Source organism: Centrocercus urophasianus, unplaced genomic scaffold (genome assembly GCF_019232065.1).
Source record: "Centrocercus urophasianus isolate 14NV4802_14NV808 unplaced genomic scaffold, USGS_Curo_1.0 seq_13, whole genome shotgun sequence".
NCBI lineage: Eukaryota > Metazoa > Chordata > Aves > Galliformes > Phasianidae > Centrocercus > Centrocercus urophasianus.
In genome coordinates, this window is record NW_024884475.1 from 36264444 (window position 1) to 36286226 (window position 21783).

Below are 21783 nucleotides of genomic sequence, written 5' to 3' on the forward strand. Positions count from 1 at the left end.
GCGTATTTTCTAATGTGGGCTTCTGTAGTGTGAATAGGGTGTAGCTGGTACCATCCACACAGCAGTCTGATAGGTGTGTCACCCGTTTCTATTTGAGGCTGTAGTGCAACTTGTTTACAGTTTATTGCTCATTAGTCCAAGAACTCCAGCAACTTTCCTTTTCTTCCTCCCTCTTTACTGTACTTGCTGGCTCAGGACAGCTGAGCTTCCTTAGCTGGCTGGGGACTAGTTGGAAGTCACTGGACTCAGCTGGAATGTTTGGAGAGAGCCAAGGTTGGCAGCTCTGCGTTCTGTGAGGCGTGCCAAAGGTGCATCCAGATGATGACAGGTTCAGTGTACCCTGTGCAGCGAGTTCACCTGAGTTCTGTTTACATTTGCAGGGTTTCTTTCTGAAATCACTCAGTTATCTGAAGCTCTCATTTTGTACCATGTTTTCCTGGAGAAAGGAATGGATGGATAGGGCACAAAAATGCCTTTTCCTTGCTTTTCTTTAAGGAAGTGTTTACTACAGATACAAAGCATCCATGCACATTGTCTGAGTACATTCATTTAGACTAGCAGGATTTATTTCCTGCTGGTGTTCTGAGTGTAATTGTAACCCCACCTTCTAGCAAATAGCGTAGAAATTGAGAGTTAAGTGTTTTCAGAGTGGAAATTAACTTTTAATCATGAGGAAGCAAATGTGCATTTTATTTTAGAAAGCACATTTTGTTTTTCTTTCCAGTTAACAAATACTCAGTAAGCACTTAATTTTTGTGAAAATGCAAGCAATGCCCATGGTGAGTTTAAATTCCTATTTCATTTCCCCCATACATTTTAATCATGATAAGGGTTTTGGTGGTGTTCTTGCCGGGGCAAAGTCCGAGTGTGATAAGGGATCTGGGTATCAAGGCTGTTGGATTTGGGCTTCTTTTTTTGTGTTTTTCTGTTTTTGCCTTTCCAGTCCAGCTTTTGAGTGGGCTTCTGTCTCACTTTTTGGGAGTCAATTCTTAGCTATGCGTGTTTTCTGTACGCTTTTAATGATGTTGTTCAAGCAGAGCTTTGTCTTGGGGTTAAGAGCAAGCATGTCAGGCTGTGGTTAATCTAGTTTACTGATTTGGTGTAACTGAAGTATGTTTATGGGTAGTTGATGTGGCTGCTTCTTTTGAGAGATTGGCTTCTTAGGAATGGTGTATTTGCTGTGGAAGTTCAGTCAGGTTTGGAATACTGGATGCGGGCTGGAAATGAGGTGCATTCCCTCAGGACTGCAGGATTACTTACCTCAATTTTTCTGTCACTTACATCTTTTTAGTACTGAGAAAAATTGAGTAATTTGTGTCTTAAGTAATTAATTTTGTTAAGTCTGTTAGGTGCATGTTTCTCCTACAAATAATGCTCTTCTGACCAAGAGTAGTAGGCCTGAAGAAACAGGGAAGCCTCACATCTGCAGCTGGATCTAAAAATGCACATGGGAAGAAGACCCCGGTGTTTCAGTGTGCCATCACAAACAAAACTTTGGCCTTCTGTCTGCCCATGTTCCACACATCTCATCTGTGGGCAGATGACTGCACGGCACCTTAAAGGACTGCTGTGACAACAAGTACTGTGATTCTTCCACTTTGGTGCCTCCAGACTCTGCCTCTTCTCTTTTTGTCCTCTGAGGAGGAACTTAATAAGCTTATTGTATGTGTTAACATGGCATGCAGTCATTAAAGCTACTAGTGATGTACTGAACAGTGAAGATGTGTTTAAATTAAAAGAAAAAAAAAAAGTGTGTTGTTGTGGTTCTGGAGCATTCTTTGTTTATTGAGAGCATCACAAGACAGTGGACACCTTGATAAAATGCTGTAAATAAATGCAGAAGAGCTACATGTCTATGTGTAGGTCTTTCTTCCTTGTTGCTGTTTTCTGCCTGGTGCTGGCAGGCTGTAAGAGTCTCTTCCCGCCTAGCCTTGTGCCTCCCAGAGCTCTGGAAAGCACACCGCTCCTGCACAGTAGTGCCCTAGCAGTTCACATTTAAACTACAGATACACCAAGATACTGGTTAATGCTCCCACAAAGTGCAGCAGTTGGGTTGCACTCTTGTTGGACTGCAAAGTGACTTTGGCCTTAAGAATGCATGTAACAGCTGGACATTGACAGCGGCTGCTATGTGTTCCCAGAAGACTACACCACTTCCTCTTGAGGCTGCTGGTGGTCCTTATCCCACCTGTCTGTCCTCCTTTGCCATATAAGTGCACAGGGATGTGTTAAGCTAATCCACATAGGTGGAATTGCTTTGTAATTGAAATGAACACCTGTGCCCCTGAGATCCACATGCATCCAGTGCAGTGCTGCCTGTTCTGGTCACCAGCACTTCTACCACCATGTAGCTCCCTCCTCAAGGGTCTCAGATGAGGTCAGTGTGGTAATGCATCAGCGTGCAGCTCCAAAACTCGCACTGATGTCTGACAGAGGGCTGCTGGGCTTAGTTGTGTGTGAGTTGCAAATGTTATTCAGAAAACTTACAAGGATATCCAGCTTATGGTTGGGGTAGTGATGACAAAAAATGATGAATGTGGACTCTGAATAGGTAGTATCAAATCCTATGGCTTCCAGTCTCTGACTTGTGTTAGGGCCATAACCATTTTGAGTATCCTGACTCTGTATCATGTATTGTTGGCTTTGTTTCTTTGGAAGTATTTTAGGAAATGTGCGATTTCCTGAATTGCTAGGAATTTCAATGGTACTTTCTTAAAAATTCTTGGAGGCTTAGTGTTGTCTGTTAAGGTGGTGCTTATTATTTGGCAATGCTTCTACTGTGGTCTTGATCAAAAGAGTAGAATTTGGTTATTTTTTGCAGTAAGGGAGGAAAAAAAAGGTTTTCTTTTGACTCCATGCTGCAGTGTGTGCATCAGTTTCTCCAGTTCTTCTGCCATTCACAGACCCAAGGCTCCTGAAGGCAGCCTGTAGTGTGTCTTCTATTATGTTGGGGTTTTCATTAAGGTATTGTGAATGTCTTACAGCAAATTACAGTGCCATTATGTGATTTAATTAGTCATTGTAATGGCTCTTCTAAAACAAGGACTTCTTTTTAAGAAATGTTTTTGAGTCATTCTGCTTATCTCTGTGAGGAAGCTAGTTGGTGGGTTCTTTGTCACCACTCCTGCCAGCAGTGTCTAGTGGTGGAATTTCTTTTTTGCAGTGTTTTTTGCTTATTATTTTCATGTTCTTTCCTCCCCATTCTGTTCCTTCTTATCAGAAGATGTGAACAAATTGCTAGTGTTTGTTAGTGGGGCTGTACTTGTTCTTTATTTCAGACCATAGGCTCATATCACAGAATTGCAGGAGTTAGAGGGAACCTTAAGAGATGACTGAGTCCAATTCCCCTGCAAAAACAGGGACCCTACAGCAGGTCCCACAGGTAGGTGTCCAGACGGGTCTTGCTATCTCCATAGAGGAGACTCCACAACCTGTCTGGGCTCTGTCAACCTGTTCCAGTGCTCTGTCACTCGTACCGTAAAGAAAATCTTCTGCATGCTTGTATGGAGTTTCCTGTGTTCAAGTTTTAGGCCATTACTCTTTGTCCTGTCCCTGTGTGCCACTGGAAAGAGCCAGGCCTCATCCATTTGCCTCCCACCTCCCTTTTGATATTTATAAATATTTACCAGATTCCTCCTCGGTCTTCTTTCCCCACACTGAACAGACCCAGGTTACTCATCCTTTCCTCATACAGGAGATGCTCCAGGCCTTTATCATCTTTGTGGTTATCCAATGAACAATTTCTAGGAGATCCCTGTTTTTTCTTGAGCCCCTTGTTGCAGAGTTCCTCACCAGCAGATCGCAGTTCCAAGGTACTGTATTTTTAGAACTAGGAGAGAAACAAATGTGTTGAAAGCGAGTATTTCCAACTTCTTCTTCCATGCTTGGTTCTCAAATTATATTACTGAGAGATGGTGTGGATACCACAGGACAGACTGGATAAATATTAGTCCTTCTGCCTTTTCAAAGGTGATGTGCTACTTATGTTCTTTTGCTCTGGATGGAAGGTGTAGGAGACTTCACACAGAAAAAATCTTTTTCTCTTGAAGGCTGAATGCTGACAGCAAGACTGGCTGCCAGGAGCTGGAGGGTGTTTAAAAAAGGGAAGAATTATTTCTCTGTGAGAAGGCTTGACAGCTTATGTCCAAGGGAGAAAGCTTCAAATGAAACTAATGCAAGAAAAATACTGTCGTGTGATTACAAATGCTATTGAGTTGAGCAACTCCCTGTTAATCATGCTTAATTAATATAACCCAGTTGCAGGGTGATTTATGGGTGGCTTGAATAAAGGCGTAAGATCAGAAGGACTGGTTTTCTATGCTCTGTGTAACAGCAACGCTGTGTAGTCAGTTTTTACAGTGACTAATGCAAATCCATTGTGAAGCAAGGGAATTAGTGGGCGTGCTGGATTAATAGGTTGTGGAAAGTTTTGGTCACTCTTGATTAGTTGGGAGTGCAGCCTTGAGCCTTTCTTTTCTTCGGGGATGCAGAGTCTGCGCCACCGGCTGAGTGCACATTGCAGTGTTTGTAGGATGCCAAATGGCAGCTGCCTCGAGCTGTAGGCAGAGCTGTGTTGAGTACTGATACCTCTGTGCAATCCTGTGCTGCATTGGTCTTCATCTCCACCTGAATTTTTGCGTACACGTGTGATTGCATTTGTACTGCCCAGGGAGAAGATACGTGGTTAGAGATCTGTGTGGCCTCTGCTTCTCAGAGGAGGTAGCTGTACTTCTTTGATGCCTCTTCAGAACAGGTGGTCAAACTTGTTGCTTTTCTGAATTAGATTTTGGCTTAATGCAGCTCACGTGAGGAATGAAAGCCTCATATCAAGTTCAGCTGCCTTTCAACCTTTGGGCTTCTACACATACCCATAAACAACCTGATGCTTCCATATGCTGACATAAACACATACTTCTTTCTTATATATAGAAGGAAATCAGCTTTCCCTGCTTAGTTACTGAAGGAAACAATCAAACGTAAGCAAATGCTTTGGTTGGTCTCCGTTTGCTCAGTAGCTGAAAACTGAACTTATGAATCGTTGTCCTGGGCTATGATGACTTCTTTGCTGGTACAGAGAACTGCCTTCTTTTTTTCTCCTGTGTCATCCACAAAAATCAGGAATAAGTTTATAAAGTGCATGAGTGCATGAATAGAGATTTGAACTAAAATAGCCTTTAGAGGGTGGTTCATCTCTTCCAGAAATAGCACGTATCCTTTTTGCTTTCAAATAATCTGGTTTCTGTTCTGCATATAAAAATAAGTATGGAATACGTGAGTTACTGGGGAGTTAGGACTGAAGGCAATTCCCTTGTAATGAGCTGCAACTGCTGCCTGTCTGGAAGGAACGTCTTACTGAGCAAATTTCTACTGAATGAATATCAAGTGTGTGCTTTGTCTTGGTATCTTGTTAGGCATTTGAACGTTCTAACACAGTCCTACTTTATTTGTATGTTCTGCTGCTGTTTGACTCAGTGCTGCGGTACAAGAGTTGTATCAGCTTGTTTCTATTATGTGCTGTAGGGGCAGTCAGGCTACTAAATTTAGAGAGCATAGTCTGGGATATTGTTGATCTGTAATCTGGTTTAGGTAGGCACCTGTCTGGAAACTGTTTCAGCAGACAGCAGTCTTCTGCTCTGTGTTCCTGATCTAGAGAAGAAGAAAGGATTTCACAAAGATGCCACTGAAGGAATAAAGCAAATTCATGTTTTTGTGAAGCGGGCTGTTACAGACTGTTTAATATGGCGTGTACTTAATTTTCTCCACAGTGTAATGTACTTAGAACTAATTTTTAATTTTTTTAATTTTTTTTTTTTTTTTTTTTTTTTGCTTCCCCTTCAGTTCTATAGGTGGTGGTACAAAGACAATTTAGCAATGGATCAAAGAAAAAATGATAGCTTTGTCCCAAGTATCACACAGTTGGAAGACTTCTTAACAGAACACGACTCCAATGTTGTTTGGCTGTTAGTAGGTAAGGTGAATTTATGTTGTTTTGGTTAAATGGTTGGTTGGATGTTTTGGTTTTTTTTTGTGTACTTTTAAACACGCTTCTCAAAACGTTGATATCTGGCCAAAAGACATCAAAGCATCGAAAATAGATTCTTACTTGTCATAAGACTATTAAGTGATGTACAGCATCATCCTGCTGAGACGTATGGAAACTGAATCCAGTGTGCCCTGTGCACAATGCTCAACAAGTGCTGGAAAATAAGAGCTCAGTGAGAATTCCTGTCCACAGAATAAGTTTTCTCTAACACCAGATTAAGCTGTTGATAAACTGCAACACAGTAACAGGATTGATGTTGTAGCACAAATATGTCAGTAGCTGCTATTTGATACAGTGTACGTAGTTTGAATAAAGATATAAAAACTCTTGTGCTTAATAACTTTTAGACTAAATTGCTTGTCTCAGTAAGCATTTAAGCATCACATACTCAATTGTAGATTGTTTTTTTTGTTGTTCTTTTGTTTTTAAAGTTCCTGACTTAGGTATGTTAGTCTTCATTACATTCCTGCTATTGTTTTTTTATATTTGTGTGTAGCTACTCTTATTCTCTGAATCTATGAGTGAGTGGGTAGGGAGAGCAAAATAATGATTGAGTTGTACTCAGATCAGAATGAGAATACTAGATGTGTAGGATGAATTTGGACTTGTCCAGAGACAGATACTACCATCTTTTCAGCCCTTGTTTTTGGATCTGGAGCAAAAAGCAGCAGAGGGAAAGATACCTTTCTTTTTTTGACTTTTGAGGATTTGAAGCATATCTGTTGGCTATTGATGCACTGGAATTATCTTTCAGTAGACCCAGTTGAATGATTTGGACATAGGCAGATCAGCTGAGGATGCGTTCTGAATGTTAATCATTTCTCTTTCAATACGCTGAAGTGGAAAGTTTTCACTCAGTATAAAATTTTAAGTGTAATCAAGATGAAAATAGCAGAAGTCACCATACTGACAGTTGCTTATGATAAAACAAAAGATGGGTATGGAACTGATTTGTAAAATTTGTCTCCAGAACCTTTAAATGAAACCTAGATATGTTCAGGTTGTTCACCTAGTATAGAAGTCAATGGCAGTCAGCAGAATTTTTTCTTTCTCTGATTTTTCACTCTTCACAGTGGAAGCAAACTATTAGGAATACTACTTGGGAAGTATGTAGAATATAAACAATTCTGTACATCTGTACAATTCTTTATTCTGTACAAGTTAAACCAAAAGCTTTGTTTAGCTTTCTTACTTGTTTGTATGTTTCAAAGAAGAGTGTGTGAAACTTCAAGAAGTTATCTGGTCTGTTCTCTTTTTCTAAGGACAGATAGACCTGGGTAAAATTATATAGTATTGAGGGGCTGCTGATCTCTTTATTTCTAAGAAGCTGCCTAGAATTCTGAAAGCAATGACAGAAACAAAATCCTGGTAGCCTCCTGTTTATGTGAGGTTTGGATGCAAAGACATTAAAGTAATGTTTATTAACCAACCCAGCTGCAACCAGCCATCCTCTGTTTTTAATATGCTGACCCATGGCACCTTGTTACAACAGAACAAAAAAAAAGTCAGTAATTTATCTTCACTTGATAAATTCTTCACTTGATACCTGAAACAGTAAAAGAGGTGCTGAATTTTAGAAATGAACATGTTCTTTAAAGAGTTGTTGCTCAATTCTAGAATAATTTAAAAAAAAAAAAAAAGTTTGATATAGTAAGCTGTTCCAGATATAATTTCCAAAATGTAACTTAAGCAAAGAGGCTTTTAAAATAATGGAATATAATGATGAGAATAGTGTAACTTACAGGATCTGTCATTTAGTAGCAGAGACAAAATTTGTTGATAGGAAAGAAAAGGAGTAAAATCCAGGGCAGATGTGAGGCTGGTGGCAAAGACCGTGGATTAGGACCGTAGCACCTGGAAACTCTTAGTTTGCTGATTTTTTTTCTTTAATTTTTTTTTTCCCAGAATGTCACCTTGACATTCTTGGCTTTAAGTTAAGTGTCTAGTTGAACTTTAATCTCAAATTAAATGTTATGACTGGAATGAGACCCTCTTGAGTGTGAGTCATGCCACCTTTCTCCCTGTACTGCCAAAGGAGCGGCAGTGAGGAGCTTACTCATTTAAAAGCAAGGTGAGGTAAATGCTATCCATGGTGTGTGCCTTCACTGAATGCCAACAGTAATTTCTTTTCAGTAATTTAGTTTTCACTCTGCATTCCATGTTTTCATGCAAGCATCTGTGCAAAATCTGAGATTCAACTTGCTCTGTATGTCAAGCATCTTGCCTGGGTGTATGAGCTACTTGACTTCTGGTCACATTGGATCCATCTTCCAGTGAGGAAAAGACAAAGTCATACAAGTCTTTCTCTTCTCTCTTTTCCTCATTGTTCAACAAAGCACAGGAATTGTTACAAAGCAGTGGAGCATCCAGTTGCAAAAAATTGGAGGTGTTTTTAAAATCTTTTTTGTTAACCACCTGAAGTCTCTTCAGAGTGAAGGCACACCCAGATGTTTTTCTGCACTTCAGTTTTCCCATAAAAAGAACAATAAATCTGAGTTAAATATGAAGTACATACAAGTGGAAAACTTCTGTTATAGAGGTCAGTTAGCGTAATCAATAGGGGTACTTTAAATGCAAGTATTGCTCAATTTGCTACTCTGCTTCAGACGAAGGAGATTGGTAATTATCAAGTGCGAGTTAGAAGTAGTCTGTTCTCTGGCAGCTGCATTCCTTCTGGGTTTGTCCTTCTGGAATCTTTGAGAACCCTTGGAGTTAGAAATAGGTTACCAGCTCTTAATCAACTAAAGTAAAAATTACTTTGGGGATTAACAGACCTAATTCTGTTCTGTTCTGTTCTTTTTGTTTTAACATGTTTTTCACTTGACTGCTGTTTCTTTTTTTCTTTTTTTTCTTTTTTTTTTTTTTTTTAACCTCCTGTCACAGTTCATGTTTGAACTGTTGCCAGCTTTCTTCTAAGCCAAAGACTAGTCTATTTTTCTCAGGCTACAAGAACGTAGGAAATAATTTTGGATTTCATAGTAACATTTTCAGTGTTCAGGAAATTTAAGTTAGAGTTCATGATCTGGAAAAGGAACATAGTATGGCTTCTGTGGGTCGTTTTGAGAATGTTAAAATAAGTGATTGTGTGGAATAATGCCAGTTATTGTGTGATCTATGAAATTTAGCTTAGTGGATGACAAGAAATGATAGTGAAACATACGGTTCCTGTAGCGGAGGCTCAATAGGCCAGTTTTTCAAACTAGGTAATGGATGAGCAGTGAAGAATCTATGCTTTTCTGAACTTCCTATTCCCCTATTTTTCCTCTTTTCACACTTTTCCACTGAAAACACCCATCTAAATGTTCCATCAATATCAATTTATTTTTTTTTAAATTGTAGGAAGAACATTATGCTTTGTAGTTTTAACAGATAGGAGTTTTTTAGTTTTAATAGGTTTTTATCCAGGTCGGTATACTTTAAAAATATTTTAATTCATTTAATCTTTCAACAGCAACAATATTGTCTTGTGGATGGATTATCTACCTGACTTATTATAATTCCCGGAACATTGGACTAATCTTAACATTGGTTCTTAACAGACTATATAAGCATGGCTACATCCATATTGGTAAGTTATGATTACATTAATGCTGTTACGTGTTCATTTACAGCTTTTTATTATACTTTGGTATGCTAAAGACCAGCTGTAGCTAAAATCAAAGCACTCCCATGGTAAGGGGATCAGCATGGATTTATTGGTCTTTTTTTTTTTTTTTTAAAAAAAGTTCAATATTGTGCTTGAAGTGTAGTTAGAAACCCCTTGGCAGGGGGTTGGAATTTGAGCCTCCCATAAGGTCCATTCCAACTTGAGCCATTCTGTGATGAAATGTTGTTTCATTTCCTAATTGTTCATGGATGTCTTATTTTATATTAACATTCACTTGATGACGTTTTATTGTCTGTTTTAGGCTTTATACTTTTATGAACATAAAATCTGGACAGTTTCTAATACCCTTTTCAAAAGCCTGCAATTATAATAATCAGTTTCTCTGAAAGGAAAAGGCTGGCATGAGCCCAGGGTCTGCTTGAATTAGCCTGCTGGTTTGATTTTAAGGGGCAACAGTTTTCTGCTCTCCTGTGCCTCTAGGGGCGGTTATACAGCATTTGAAGCATGGGTAGCAGCTGCTAGGGGGCCTGAAGAAGCACGCCCAAGCCTTGACTCCCTTGTTATAGCAGTGTCCTTCCTTTCCAAAGAAGCTATCAGAACAACTAAATGATATTAATCTGTACTAGGAACACTGTATCTTGAATTTATGCTAGCTAGAACATTCCCATCAAAATCCATTAACTTAAATAAATAAATAAAATTTAAAATACTTTTGAATAAGGTCAGTACAAATCACTTGGGCACTCACCCACATTTCAGAAATATCTGATACTTAGACAAAGGGCTGTAGCCCACAACCTCACTCTGATTGCACTTTTAACTTCCTTTCATTTATTCCTCCATGCCTTTCTCTCTCTGCTTTCTGGAATGACTACTTTAGTTGTGGACTTTTAGTGCAACTATTGATCATAAGTATTGTGAAAATTTAAAATAAAGCAAGAGAAAACAACCTTACACATACCCATCTGCCACAGAGACTATCTCAGTGTGGCCTCAAGACTTTAAGAACTGTAATCTGAACCATTTTCAAATCTGAGTTTTTTTTAACACGATACGGAAAATCTTACCGACTGCTATAAGCTTTTATTAAAATTTGTGTGTGAAATTACTATTAAGTAAAGACAACTGGACATAGCTGTCAAAATATATGGCATTCTTCATGAACTTAATCAGTAGGAAAAGCATTAAATTCCCATGATTAACAGCTTACCTTCAATCTATTAATGTGACAGAGTTTTTTGTTGTTTTTTTTGTTTTGTCTTAAAAAGTCATGGTTTACTTAACTATGTGTGACTGGAGTGAAAAGCATTAGGAAAAATATAGGCTATTGCTTTGCCTTCTGGTCTTTTTGTATTCATTAATCCTTTTCTGCTGTAAACACAATTTGTCACTACAATTGCACTGAAAACTTGATAGCCATTTAAGATATGAAAAATTCTTCAGGCAAGAATCTTTGTTTCCCTAATTAAAGTCTTGCATACAGTGGCTTCATAGTAAAAATGTTCAAAATATCTTCCTTAAACTGTCTCCCAAGCTTTTCAAGGCATGTAGGCATCCCTGAGTGACTGATGTCTCTCTGGTGGTCTGCTGTATTCATGGACGGTGCCGAATCTGGCAGCTATTAGAGCTGTGTACTTTCTTCTTATATATTCTGAGCTTCTCCTCTGAAAGTTGATGCCTTTTTGAAGGGAAAGCTCGAGATACCAAGCAAACACAGTTCAGATAATTGAACACTGCATTCTTCTCGTACTGAACATAAAGTGTCAACAAGTTGAGGCTAATGCCTGTAATCTCTTTCACGTTAGGTTCCTTTTCATTCTCTGTGCTGTCTGGAAAAGTCATGGTTCGTGAAATCTATTTCATCACAGAAGACATGTCTATCAGGTACAGATTTCCAAGGAGTCATTGTTCTAATGTATATCTAAGTATTGTAATTAAAATGCCATTTTACCAATGAGTAATATGGATATTTACAAATTTTAAAAGTAAGCAGATTCTTCTGGTGATAGTATTTTGACATTGTTAGAGATAGACGTGTTGTTTGCTGATTTTCTGTTTGAGCATTATCAGTTGAAACAGTGTGCTGGATAAGATTATAGTTGTCCTTAATATTTGTAAATTAAAATATTCTAGAGTTTGAAGAAAACTATTTTTTAATAATCTCTTTTCACTCCGTGCTTCTGCTCTTATGTCTTGAAGATTCGTTTTGGCCAAGTAGTTTGTCTTAATACTGGAACTGAGAATAATTTGTTTCATGAACTGCAGTCTAGCAAATAGTTCATAATGTTTTTTTCTAATCATAAAAGTTGGAAAATATTGAGTAGACAATGGCTGTAGAGTTCTGTACAACTTCGACTAATAGGGTAATTGTGTAATATTATACTGTGGGACATTAATTTCTTTATCCTTTGATACTGCTTGTTCACTATTGAAACTGCAAATCTCTGCAGTGCATAAGGCAGCATGTCAAGAAGCTGCTGAAAGAATTTTGGGTGATTAGTCTTTTAATTCCTGTTTTATCTACTTTAATTTAGAATCCAAGATGGATTTATCATATTTCGTTGGTGGAAGATGTACAACCCTAAACAGAAGCAGCATGGTAAGCATCTCAGAAGGGCTTCCAACTTTGAGTTCAGTTTACATGTTGTCTTCATGAAAGTACTTCCTTTGCACAATTGCGTGCAAGTTGTTGATTTGTTAATATGTACCTGGGTTATGTTGAAACATCAGGAAGTTCTTTAAGCTGGCTCGTTGATATTAACACAATAAAATAAATACAGGATTTATAATCAAGGACTCAACCTTCTCAAGATAAACATGATTAATCTTAATAGTAGCCTTCATTAGCTGTAGTCTGAGCACAATTGACTCTGTACTGAGGTTTATAACCATGATAAATAGAGACTGTTGTTCTGAACTGATTTTAGTTTTCAAGATTTGCTATTGTGTCAGTATTTTAGTATAAAGTTACAATAAGGGATGCTCAGTAGTTGATAACTTGTCTTGCTGATATCTGTGGTCCTAGAAGTGAGGAAGTGAGGAAAAACACATTTATTTTTCTTTCTTATCCACAACTAACGAGGGAGGAATAACACTGAGTAGAAGAGATTGATTCCATCTGCAGAATACACTTTGAGAAAACACAAACAACCCTGTGACGTATTTTTAGACATTTATAGGATTAGAATCTAGTTGGATGGATGTCTCAAGTGCTGCCTTGACTTTTGAAGCATCACAGTTCCATTGCTAGTTCAAGGGGGTACAGAAATAGCATCTGTATGCCACTGAGGAGAGCACTAATTGAACTTAACTTTGAAATGAACTTTGGAGGGCCTTTCTCCCCCTCTGCCTCTCTCCTTTGGAAGTGGCCTCTGATGGTGCAAATTAAAGCCTCTTAGATTTGCCTGGAAGTTTGTACAGCTGTTGCTTATTCAGTACCAACTCAACAGTGATAAGAGTAGTGTATGCATGTTATGCAAGTAGATTAGAGACACCTTTCAAAATACTGATATAAATTAGAGCAAGTTGCTCACTTTTTTTTAAGTATTGAGGCATTGCATGATAAGATGCATGATTCAAGTTCTTTATACTGTAAGATGAGTAATTCAGAAAGTAGAACTAACCTTTAAAGTTAATTATGTTCTTGTAACTACAGGTTACCATGCAACAGATATTCATAGAATTTTTTTCGTCTGAATGTTAGAACATATTTCTCTAGTGGTTCAAAGAATGGAAAATAAAATGAACTTAGACACAGCTGTTCTTACTGCCTGTCTTTGGTGGTATTTTTGCTTGTCAGTTTTTGAATGCTTTAATCATTACTATTGGTACTTAAGCCTGCCTAATTAGCAGGCAAATAATCCAAGTAATTGGGAAGGTCAGAAATCTATGTGTTTGACAACAAAAAAAATTACTCTCTTAAAGAAGTACTGTTCCTCCTAGGAAAAACAACCTTGCTTACTTTTCATTGTAATTACTTAGCAGAGATTATTTTATTTTTAAATTGAAAATTAAAATCATTGATGACTCTTAGCCTATTGAAAGATATTCTTCCCAGTACTTTTTAATCTACTTAATCGAAGCCTAAATATTAAACCACATCGTTAAGGCCAAGAGGTGAAACATTCCTATTTGGAATGTTTGGAAAATGCATTGTCTGAATCTGGGCTAATAAGCATTTGACACCCCACTGTATTCTTACAAAAACACAAACTTGAAGTCTTTTAAGATTTTTTGCCTGAAAAGTGTACGTCTATTGAAGGTTTAGATATAAGCAGTAATGATTAGTTTGTGTTTTTATATTGGGCTTCTCGTGTGTATGTGTGTGTTTTGTTGGTCTTGTATACAGTTGTTCTACAACTGAAGCACTGGGTAGTTCTAACGATTGCATGAAACAGGAATGGGAATTAGTTGTTAATAGCGATGATCGACTTAAGTCTCGTTATTGTAGATTTGATGGGACCTCATAGTATTTTTATGCTGACGTATTTAAGGACGTTAGAAGATGTTTCCTTTCTTTTTGTTTATTAAGGCAAGGCTAGTGAAGGATCATGAAGTACTCGGAGGTTTCACTAAGGCTTTTCAGCTGAATAGCTCCCAGTATACACCAATGTATTTGGGATCATTTGTCCCCAGATGTCTGACCTTACACTTCCCCATGTGGAGCTTCATGAGGTTCCTCTTGCCCCATTTCTCTGCATTTCTCATTGAGGTTCCTCTGGATGGCAGCGTGACCTGCTGATCTGGATTGCTAATGAATTTAAGCAGGACTGGACCCAGTATTTGCCCCCAGGCTCCCTGGTGCTGGTTACTGGCCTCCAAGTAGTCTTCTCACAACTGATTATCACACTCTGGGCCCAACCGTTCTGGCAGTTTTCAGCCTACGTCTCTGTCTATTCATCTTCTCAACAGCTTGTCTCCAAGTGCTTTATGGGAGACAATGTCCAAGGCCTTAGGTAGACAAAATCCGCTGCTACGCCCATATTTGCCAGACCAAGAAGTGCTTTCCCCTCATGTACTATGGCAAAGGATGGGTTGCTCTTATTGGGACAGTTTGTTGTGTAGATGCATCACATAAGGGGATAGATATGTTTTATTAGTGAAGGGAACGCATTCAATGAAGTCAGTGTCTCTAAACTTCAGCTCTTGGACGCATGCATACACTATGGGCTGCAGTGTTTCTCCTCTTGACACTGACCACAGCAGCAGTGTTAGCTCTGACTTCTTAATTTCTACTGTCTTGTGGGAAATACTACCTTCAGTTTCATGTGGATGCTGTAATAAACATTAGTGCTTCTGTTTCCTAAGGTATGTTCGACTTACAAAGACCAGATCAGATTTTAGAGCAGCTCAGGTCTCTTGAGTAAATGTGTAATGGGCATTCTTTCAACTGGGTAATTAGGGGGAAATTGTGCGAGCTTTTTCCTCACATGAACTGCATAACTAGGCCACGCTATCTAAGGCAAAAGTGTGTCAAAGTATGTCACAAAAATCTCTGCATGCAAGTAGCAGATAAACTTACCTCTAAGTAGTAAAGAGCCAAGCTGGTACTGCAGTTAACATTTTAAATTTGTGAAAATGTTGACTGATTGCATAAAACATGCTGCTTCCTAGTTCTGTGTGCTTTTGCTGTCTGTTTCTAAATAAAAGAAAGCTTCTTTTCAATTTGGACCTCTGTACCGCAGAGCTTTGTAGGAAATCTTTCAGTTTTTGGGATCGGATTGGTATTGAGTACTGCTGGAAGGAGAGTTTGGCAGCGAGGATTTAGTGCTGCGAGTGATTTTTGTTTTGTTTTGTTTTTGATTTGTTTTTATATATGAGACCAAATAACTTGCATTTACAGTTCTGTACAGCTCCTTTCTGGGTTTATTTTTGCATTGTGACCTGAGGGTGGAATTGCCTTCAGATTTTATGTTTTGTATACAACTGTTGTATTTGCCAGGTTTCACTGATTTGCTTGAAACAGCGTAATTATTTTGTGCGATTTTCACTGCTTCTTCATATGTAGTATGAAGTTCAGTAGCTGTTCACTACCACGAAGATTGTTTTAGCCAAGTCTGTACATCTATAAAACTAAATCTTGCAAGGGGATGTTGAGATGGAATGAGGAATTTTTTCCTACTCTTCATTTAGATCCAAAGGCAGAAACAAGGCTGTATATTATGGTGAATGACTTTGAATTTCATGTGTACAACCGTTCTGAGCTTTATGGACAACTTCAAGAGCTATTTGGCTTGGATCCCACAATAATTCCAGCCAAGAAAGATGATGAAAAAGCACAAGTGAATGGAAGGCAGAGAACACATACCAATCTTGAAAGGTAAATCATTATTCATTATTATCTGCTATTTTGTTGATGCTTTGTTCTATGAAGTGCTGAACTAATTGGGTAATGTTTTCTTAACATAAGCTCTGAAGGCCAAATGGCTGAAGCACAGGAGAGAGAGAAATTGCACTGACAAGCATGACAGTTTAAATCTTTTTCCTTTCCTCAGTCTTCCCACTACAGTAATTAAAAAAAAAAAAAGGCCAAACTAACCCAATACCCCTTGCTTAATCATCAGAGATGGGTTGAAAAATCTATTTGAAGCACTGTGGAAAGGGAGGATGTGTTGAAAAGGATTATGCTTGCAGAATAATAACAGTGTTGCTCAGTAGAAGTAATAATCCCTCAAGATATTGAATGTAAGGATCTGTGTAATGTTGGGAGGCCATACTGGTTTTTGAGTCTTACACTCAGAGTGATTCTTGAGTGGATTTCTATGTGTCTGTGTGTGGTTATACAAACCTTAACTATTTCATTCTTCTCTTTGGGTACTCTATAAAACAAAGTGTGGGCATAGAGAGAGTTCTTGTGCATAACTTAACTTATTTGTAGTGCTGTGATGTATTCAACTGTAGGCCTAAGTTATGTAGTGGGCTGCTTGCAGTGTGCTGTGATAGTGCTGAGTCTTGGTAGGGGTTGCATCTCCTAACCAGTTTTTTCATATTTTGTTGTTTACACTCTTGCTGACACATACATGAAGGACTTCTGCATTTGCTAAGTGACAGATCACACACCAAAGGCTTAAAAGGATTATTTGAAGCATATTTGGAAAAAAGCCCAAGTTCCTCAAGGACGATGTACTTGTTTTCTTGTTTTCTACCTGTGTGAGCTCACAGAATACCAGCACCTGAGGTCTAGGTGTACAAGCTTCATGTTGCTCTTCCAGGCTCTGGTGGAGTCTGCAGTATGCAGCTAGCGGGATTCTTAGAGGAGGTACTCTTGTGGGAAGAAGTGTTTTCTAAGAGCTGTGCAGTAAAGATCCCTAGAATAAAAGCTTGGTTTGTTTTTCTGTAGAAAAGACTGAATGATAAAAATTTTTTTTTCACAGTGTAAAAGTAAAAACAGAATCTCAAGACCCGTCTTCTTCATGGAGGTCACTCATTCCTGTTATTAAAGTCAATGTGAGCACGGTAAGTGGGAAAAATGTCCCTGTTAATGCAATTATTTAGTAGTACATGCATAAAAAAATAGATTTGCAACTCATTTTTCTTGAATGTTCTTTGTTATTTTTTTGTTTTCCATCATGCTTTGTGTAAGGTTTGGAATGACATCACCCCCTCTCCCCACCTTCCCCCCCCCACTTTCCTTATACACTCATAGATCTTCCTGGCACTCATAGAAACAAAGTCATATTTTCCATTTTGGGAAATAGTATGTTTCTTAGGCTTGTAATGATTTAATGATTTTTAAAATGTCACAAAATAATTAAGCTAGGTAATGGGTGTTACGCATTCTTATTATTATTTTTTGTCTCTGTGCATCTTTTACTAGTTTTTGAAAGAGTTTAAAGGTTACTGCTGTTTCACAAAAAACAGAAAAACTGTTATTGTTGTAATAGGAAATAAAACATTTGGAGTTTGAATGTGCAAGGCAAAATTTTATTTATGCACAGGTTATGGCTAAGATTCAGATATTCAGACTTTATTTACTTAGGAATGGTTAAACTGTATTATTACAGGTGAATTATAAATAAAAATATATGAAAATGCAATGCATTAGAAGTAATTGGTTATCTTCTTAATTTAGGGTCGCTTGGCATTTGGGAATCATTATCAACCACAGACACTTTGCATTAACTTCGATGATGCTTTTTTGACATATACCACAAAGCCACCTTCCAGCCACCTTGATCAGTTTATGCATATTGTGAAAGGAAAATTGGAGAATGTTAGAGTCATGCTGGTTCCAAGTCCAAGATATGTTGGTCTTCAAAATGATGAGTAAGTTCTGTTGAAGTTTCTGTTAAGATTCTTTATTATTTCCAAATTTATTATAAGAAAATGAAGTAAAGAAAGTTGAATGCATTTGTGACTTTTCTTAATGTGCTGAGATGATTGGCATTTCTACCACACTGAAATTTTTAAATGTTGAAACATTGATGCAATTTCATTTATGGGGAAAAGTACTGTTTTTCTATCACATTCTAGACTCTTTTGTAAGGTATTCTGGTCTATGGTTAATGTTCTGCATTCAGTTATTTTTCTTCACTCTGCATGTGCAAAACTGGGCTCAGGCTCTGACAGCTCTACTGTCTCAGGATAAGTGCAATAGTTGAGATGTTTTGTTCTGTAGATGTAGTTTGCATATAATTTGGAAAACATTTTTAAGAAATTTGAAAATAAAAGCAGGGAAAAGGTACCTGATGTAGTAGAAATTGTGTTATATTCTGAAGGCAGATCTTTCTACCTCTGTGCGTCCTGCTTGTAGACAGCCAGGATTATGCAGCTTTAACAAACTGGAAGATACTAAGGCAAAGAAAAAAAGTAGGTTGCTTGCATGAAAAAAATTTATACTAGGGTTCAGGTTTTATTGCACTTCAACCAGGAAGACATTTATGCGTATACTATATGAAAACCTATTGCTATGGTGTGAATCTCATAGCCAGAATTTTTCTGCATTATATTATTCAATGCTTGCAGTGCTGTATAGTCAACAGATAATTTGGACAAAGCTGCAGAATTTCGTTATTTGAGTCGCAGGCATTATTTGCTCAACAGAAATAACACATGCTATCCTTGGGCAACTGCATGTATGATTCTATGTTTAATGATAATATCAATCCATATAGCTCCCAAACAACTGTATCCAGAGAATGAATTACAATACTTGGAAATAAACTTCATTAGTCTGTACCTTAATCAGCTTTGTATCAGCCAGATACTGCCACCTATATGAAGTGCCTTTATGTATTTTAACTTCAGATTGCACTCTGTGGGTGTATGCAGAATATCTCGATCTTTGAACATGACGACAAAGGAAACTTCTTCAATTAATATTGAGAGCAAGCTAACAAGATTAAAACAAAATAGGATTAAGATACTGGAACTATTAGCTTTTTATTCCTGCTTCCGCAAAGTGTTTTTCTTTTATGCAGTTGCCGTGCAGCTCCTGATAGCTGAAGGATAGCATGTGTGCAGAAAACATGTGCCCTAATTTACTGTGTAGATTCAATAAATGACCCAGTTCATTGCAAAATGGGAGTGCTTTTGAATCTTGAGAGCCTGCCCTCTTCTGCTTTTTTGGCTTAAACATTAAGCGGTGTGTCTTAACATTCAGGCAGTGTATGAATAGAAAACAGTAAAGTGATGATTAAATTTGTAACAGACTGACTAATCCATGCAAACATCAAAAAGCAGACTTAATGGCTGTCATTTATTACGGACTCCTCAACACCTCCATCACTTTTTTTTTTTTTTTTTTGCAAGTAAACTCTCCAAATCCTAGGATTTAGAAAGAACAATAAAGGAAAGTGCTGGATGAGGCCTTCTTTTTGAAGCCCTCGCCCTCTTGGTGGTACACTCAGTTGGAGAAGCTGATGCTACCTGCTTGACCTGCTTGTACAGAGATGCACTTTTCAGATGCAGTGGGTGTGGGCAGAATGAACTGTGCTCTCTCCATGAATTACTGTTTAAATATATCTAAGTACTTTTCTTCCCAATTCTATTCACAGACAGCTAAATAATTTTTTATTTCAGATCCTACTCTATTTGCATCTCACTAGGGAGGCCAATTCAATTTTAGACAGAAAGAAGAAATAATTGGAAAATTAAAGTGAATAGGAAGTATTTCATCTTTCACTGCTGCTATTACTCTCAAAGTAAAATTGATCTGAAATCTCCCACTAAGTTGCTTATGAAGGACTGGCAGCACATGGGCTCTTCGTCTGCTGCCTCTCATATATTCCAAGCTTTACTATGTTTGAAATGAGATGCAGTGCAATAAGCAGCATGCTTCTACCCTGTTAGTCTTACACCATGTATTTTTGGATTTTCTTCTTTTCATTAAGAAGTGCAAATGTACAGAAGTGGCTGCAAATTGCAAAAGACATCTCTTGTAGTAAAAATACAATGGTCACAATATAATATTTTTTATTGTTACAATAAAATATTTTCTAAATTAGTATGAGGTAATGTAAACAAATGGCTGTAGTATACGAGCGTGCTAGTGTTAGGAGAAATGTTACATGCATTTTGTATTTAGATCCTTTCAAGTGAAACATTATTAAGCAAGAAGAGTGCTTTTTTTTGTTTTTTTTGTTTTTTTTTTTTTAAACTCATGGTCTAATTACTGAAGAGCTGAAGATGACTGGTCCCTCTGGTTCAGAGTGCTATTTTAGTAAGAAATTATTAGCAGGTGAAAGAACATGATGTAGGACAAGGAGAAAGGATTTCTTGATAGAGAAGAAGCATTGAAAGTAGAGCTTTAGTAGCTGTGACACGTGAGAAATGTCTTTGTGCCAAGAGAAAGCTTGTATCTTAGTGCGTGAGATAACTGAAGCAGTTAGCTATTTTATATAGAAGTAATGATGTAAGAATCAAATAGTTTCTGCAATTCAGGGTTGACACTGCCTAGCAATATGACTTCTGCTTTTGATAAAGGGAGACAAGACCAGAGCATTCCTTGCTTATTTTCTTAAGCATGTTCAGCTTTAGATAGAAGGTAGACTAAGAAGTGCAGCATGGTAGGGAGGGAGCAAGACTGAAGTATTAACCTGTACTTTTCACTTCAGAACAAGCAAGATGGGGACGGAGTGTGGTGTGTGCCTTATGTGTCCATGTGCCTGGACCCCTCCATGTGTTCCCCCTGCCCTGCTTGTAATGTCATGGGACCAAAGGGCAGTAGATGAAATGGCCTCTGGCTCTTATCGTCAGTATGAAGTTAAGCTGCCAGCAGCCATGGTACAGACAAGTGGAGCTGCTGTCTTCAGATTGCATCAAGCTGGAGTTTTTCCCATAAAACTTTCTTGGTCGGATGCCCCTTACAGCGTATTTCCAGTGCTGCAGGTCTCTTTGTTCAGCAGAAACTTAATGGGCATCAAAGGTCAAACAATAACAGCAAATTGCACTTAAGGGAGTTCTGGAAATGGGTTTTAATGTATCCATGTGGTTTCCTGCTCAGAACTGGCTTTTCTTCAACCTGCTTAAATGTGGAAAACAGTGTATTAGTGTTTGTGCTTGCTGTGTGGATATTGAGGAACTGCACAAAGCATATCCCCTTCTGTTCTCTGTAAATTTATGATGAGGCTTCTTTTCAGTATGTTTTATGATCTCTTGGAATCCGCAGACTTTCAGGAGTATGATATGTTGCTCAGGAGTATAATATGTTGCTTATGGGTTAGAACTGGCATTTGGTTTGTTCAAGCTCCAATACTTTGGAATCTTCAAATGGGAGGGTTTTCATTGACCCTACTGAGATAGGCAACTGCCTACAATTCCTCTGAAATGGAAAACCCTGGAGTTTTGCACAAATCTCTGGTAGGCTTATACAGATATTTACAAAAAAATACTTCTTTAGAATGGTTTGATAGAGTGTTATTAATGATTCTTTAGTACATACTGCTTGTAAGCTATGAGTGAATCTGACCTATGTTACTCTTTCATTACACTTAACAAGTCTTTGCACTTTTTTTTTTTTTCCATTTCAGACCACCAAGACTGATGGGTGAAGGTTTTGTGGTAATGCAGTCCAATGATGTTGACATCTATTATTATATGGATGAACCAGGTACCTTGTGTTAAATATCAAGTTTTAAGGGATGCAAAATGTTGATTGTATTTTTAGTTGTCTGGGATTGTTGGGTAATTTGTT

At 37.9% G+C, this 21783-nt stretch overlaps 1 protein-coding gene across 11 annotated transcripts in view; it reads left to right on the forward strand.

The window, feature by feature from the left end:
* The window catches only part of KIAA1109 (KIAA1109 ortholog), a 109490-nt gene that overhangs the window by 2280 nt on the left and 85427 nt on the right, over window positions 1-21783 (forward strand). For all 11 annotated transcript variants that reach the window (XM_042811667.1, XM_042811656.1, XM_042811657.1 and 8 more), the window contains exons 2-9: window positions 5839-5968; window positions 9495-9611; window positions 11456-11534; window positions 12185-12249; window positions 15783-15969; window positions 17024-17105; window positions 17722-17915; window positions 21620-21699. In XM_042811667.1, coding sequence (XP_042667601.1) covers window positions 5872-5968; window positions 9495-9611; window positions 11456-11534; window positions 12185-12249; window positions 15783-15969; window positions 17024-17105; window positions 17722-17915; window positions 21620-21699 — 901 coding nt within the window. In that variant the 5' untranslated portion in view covers window positions 5839-5871. The remainder of the gene's footprint in view (window positions 1-5838; window positions 5969-9494; window positions 9612-11455; window positions 11535-12184; window positions 12250-15782; window positions 15970-17023; window positions 17106-17721; window positions 17916-21619; window positions 21700-21783) is intronic.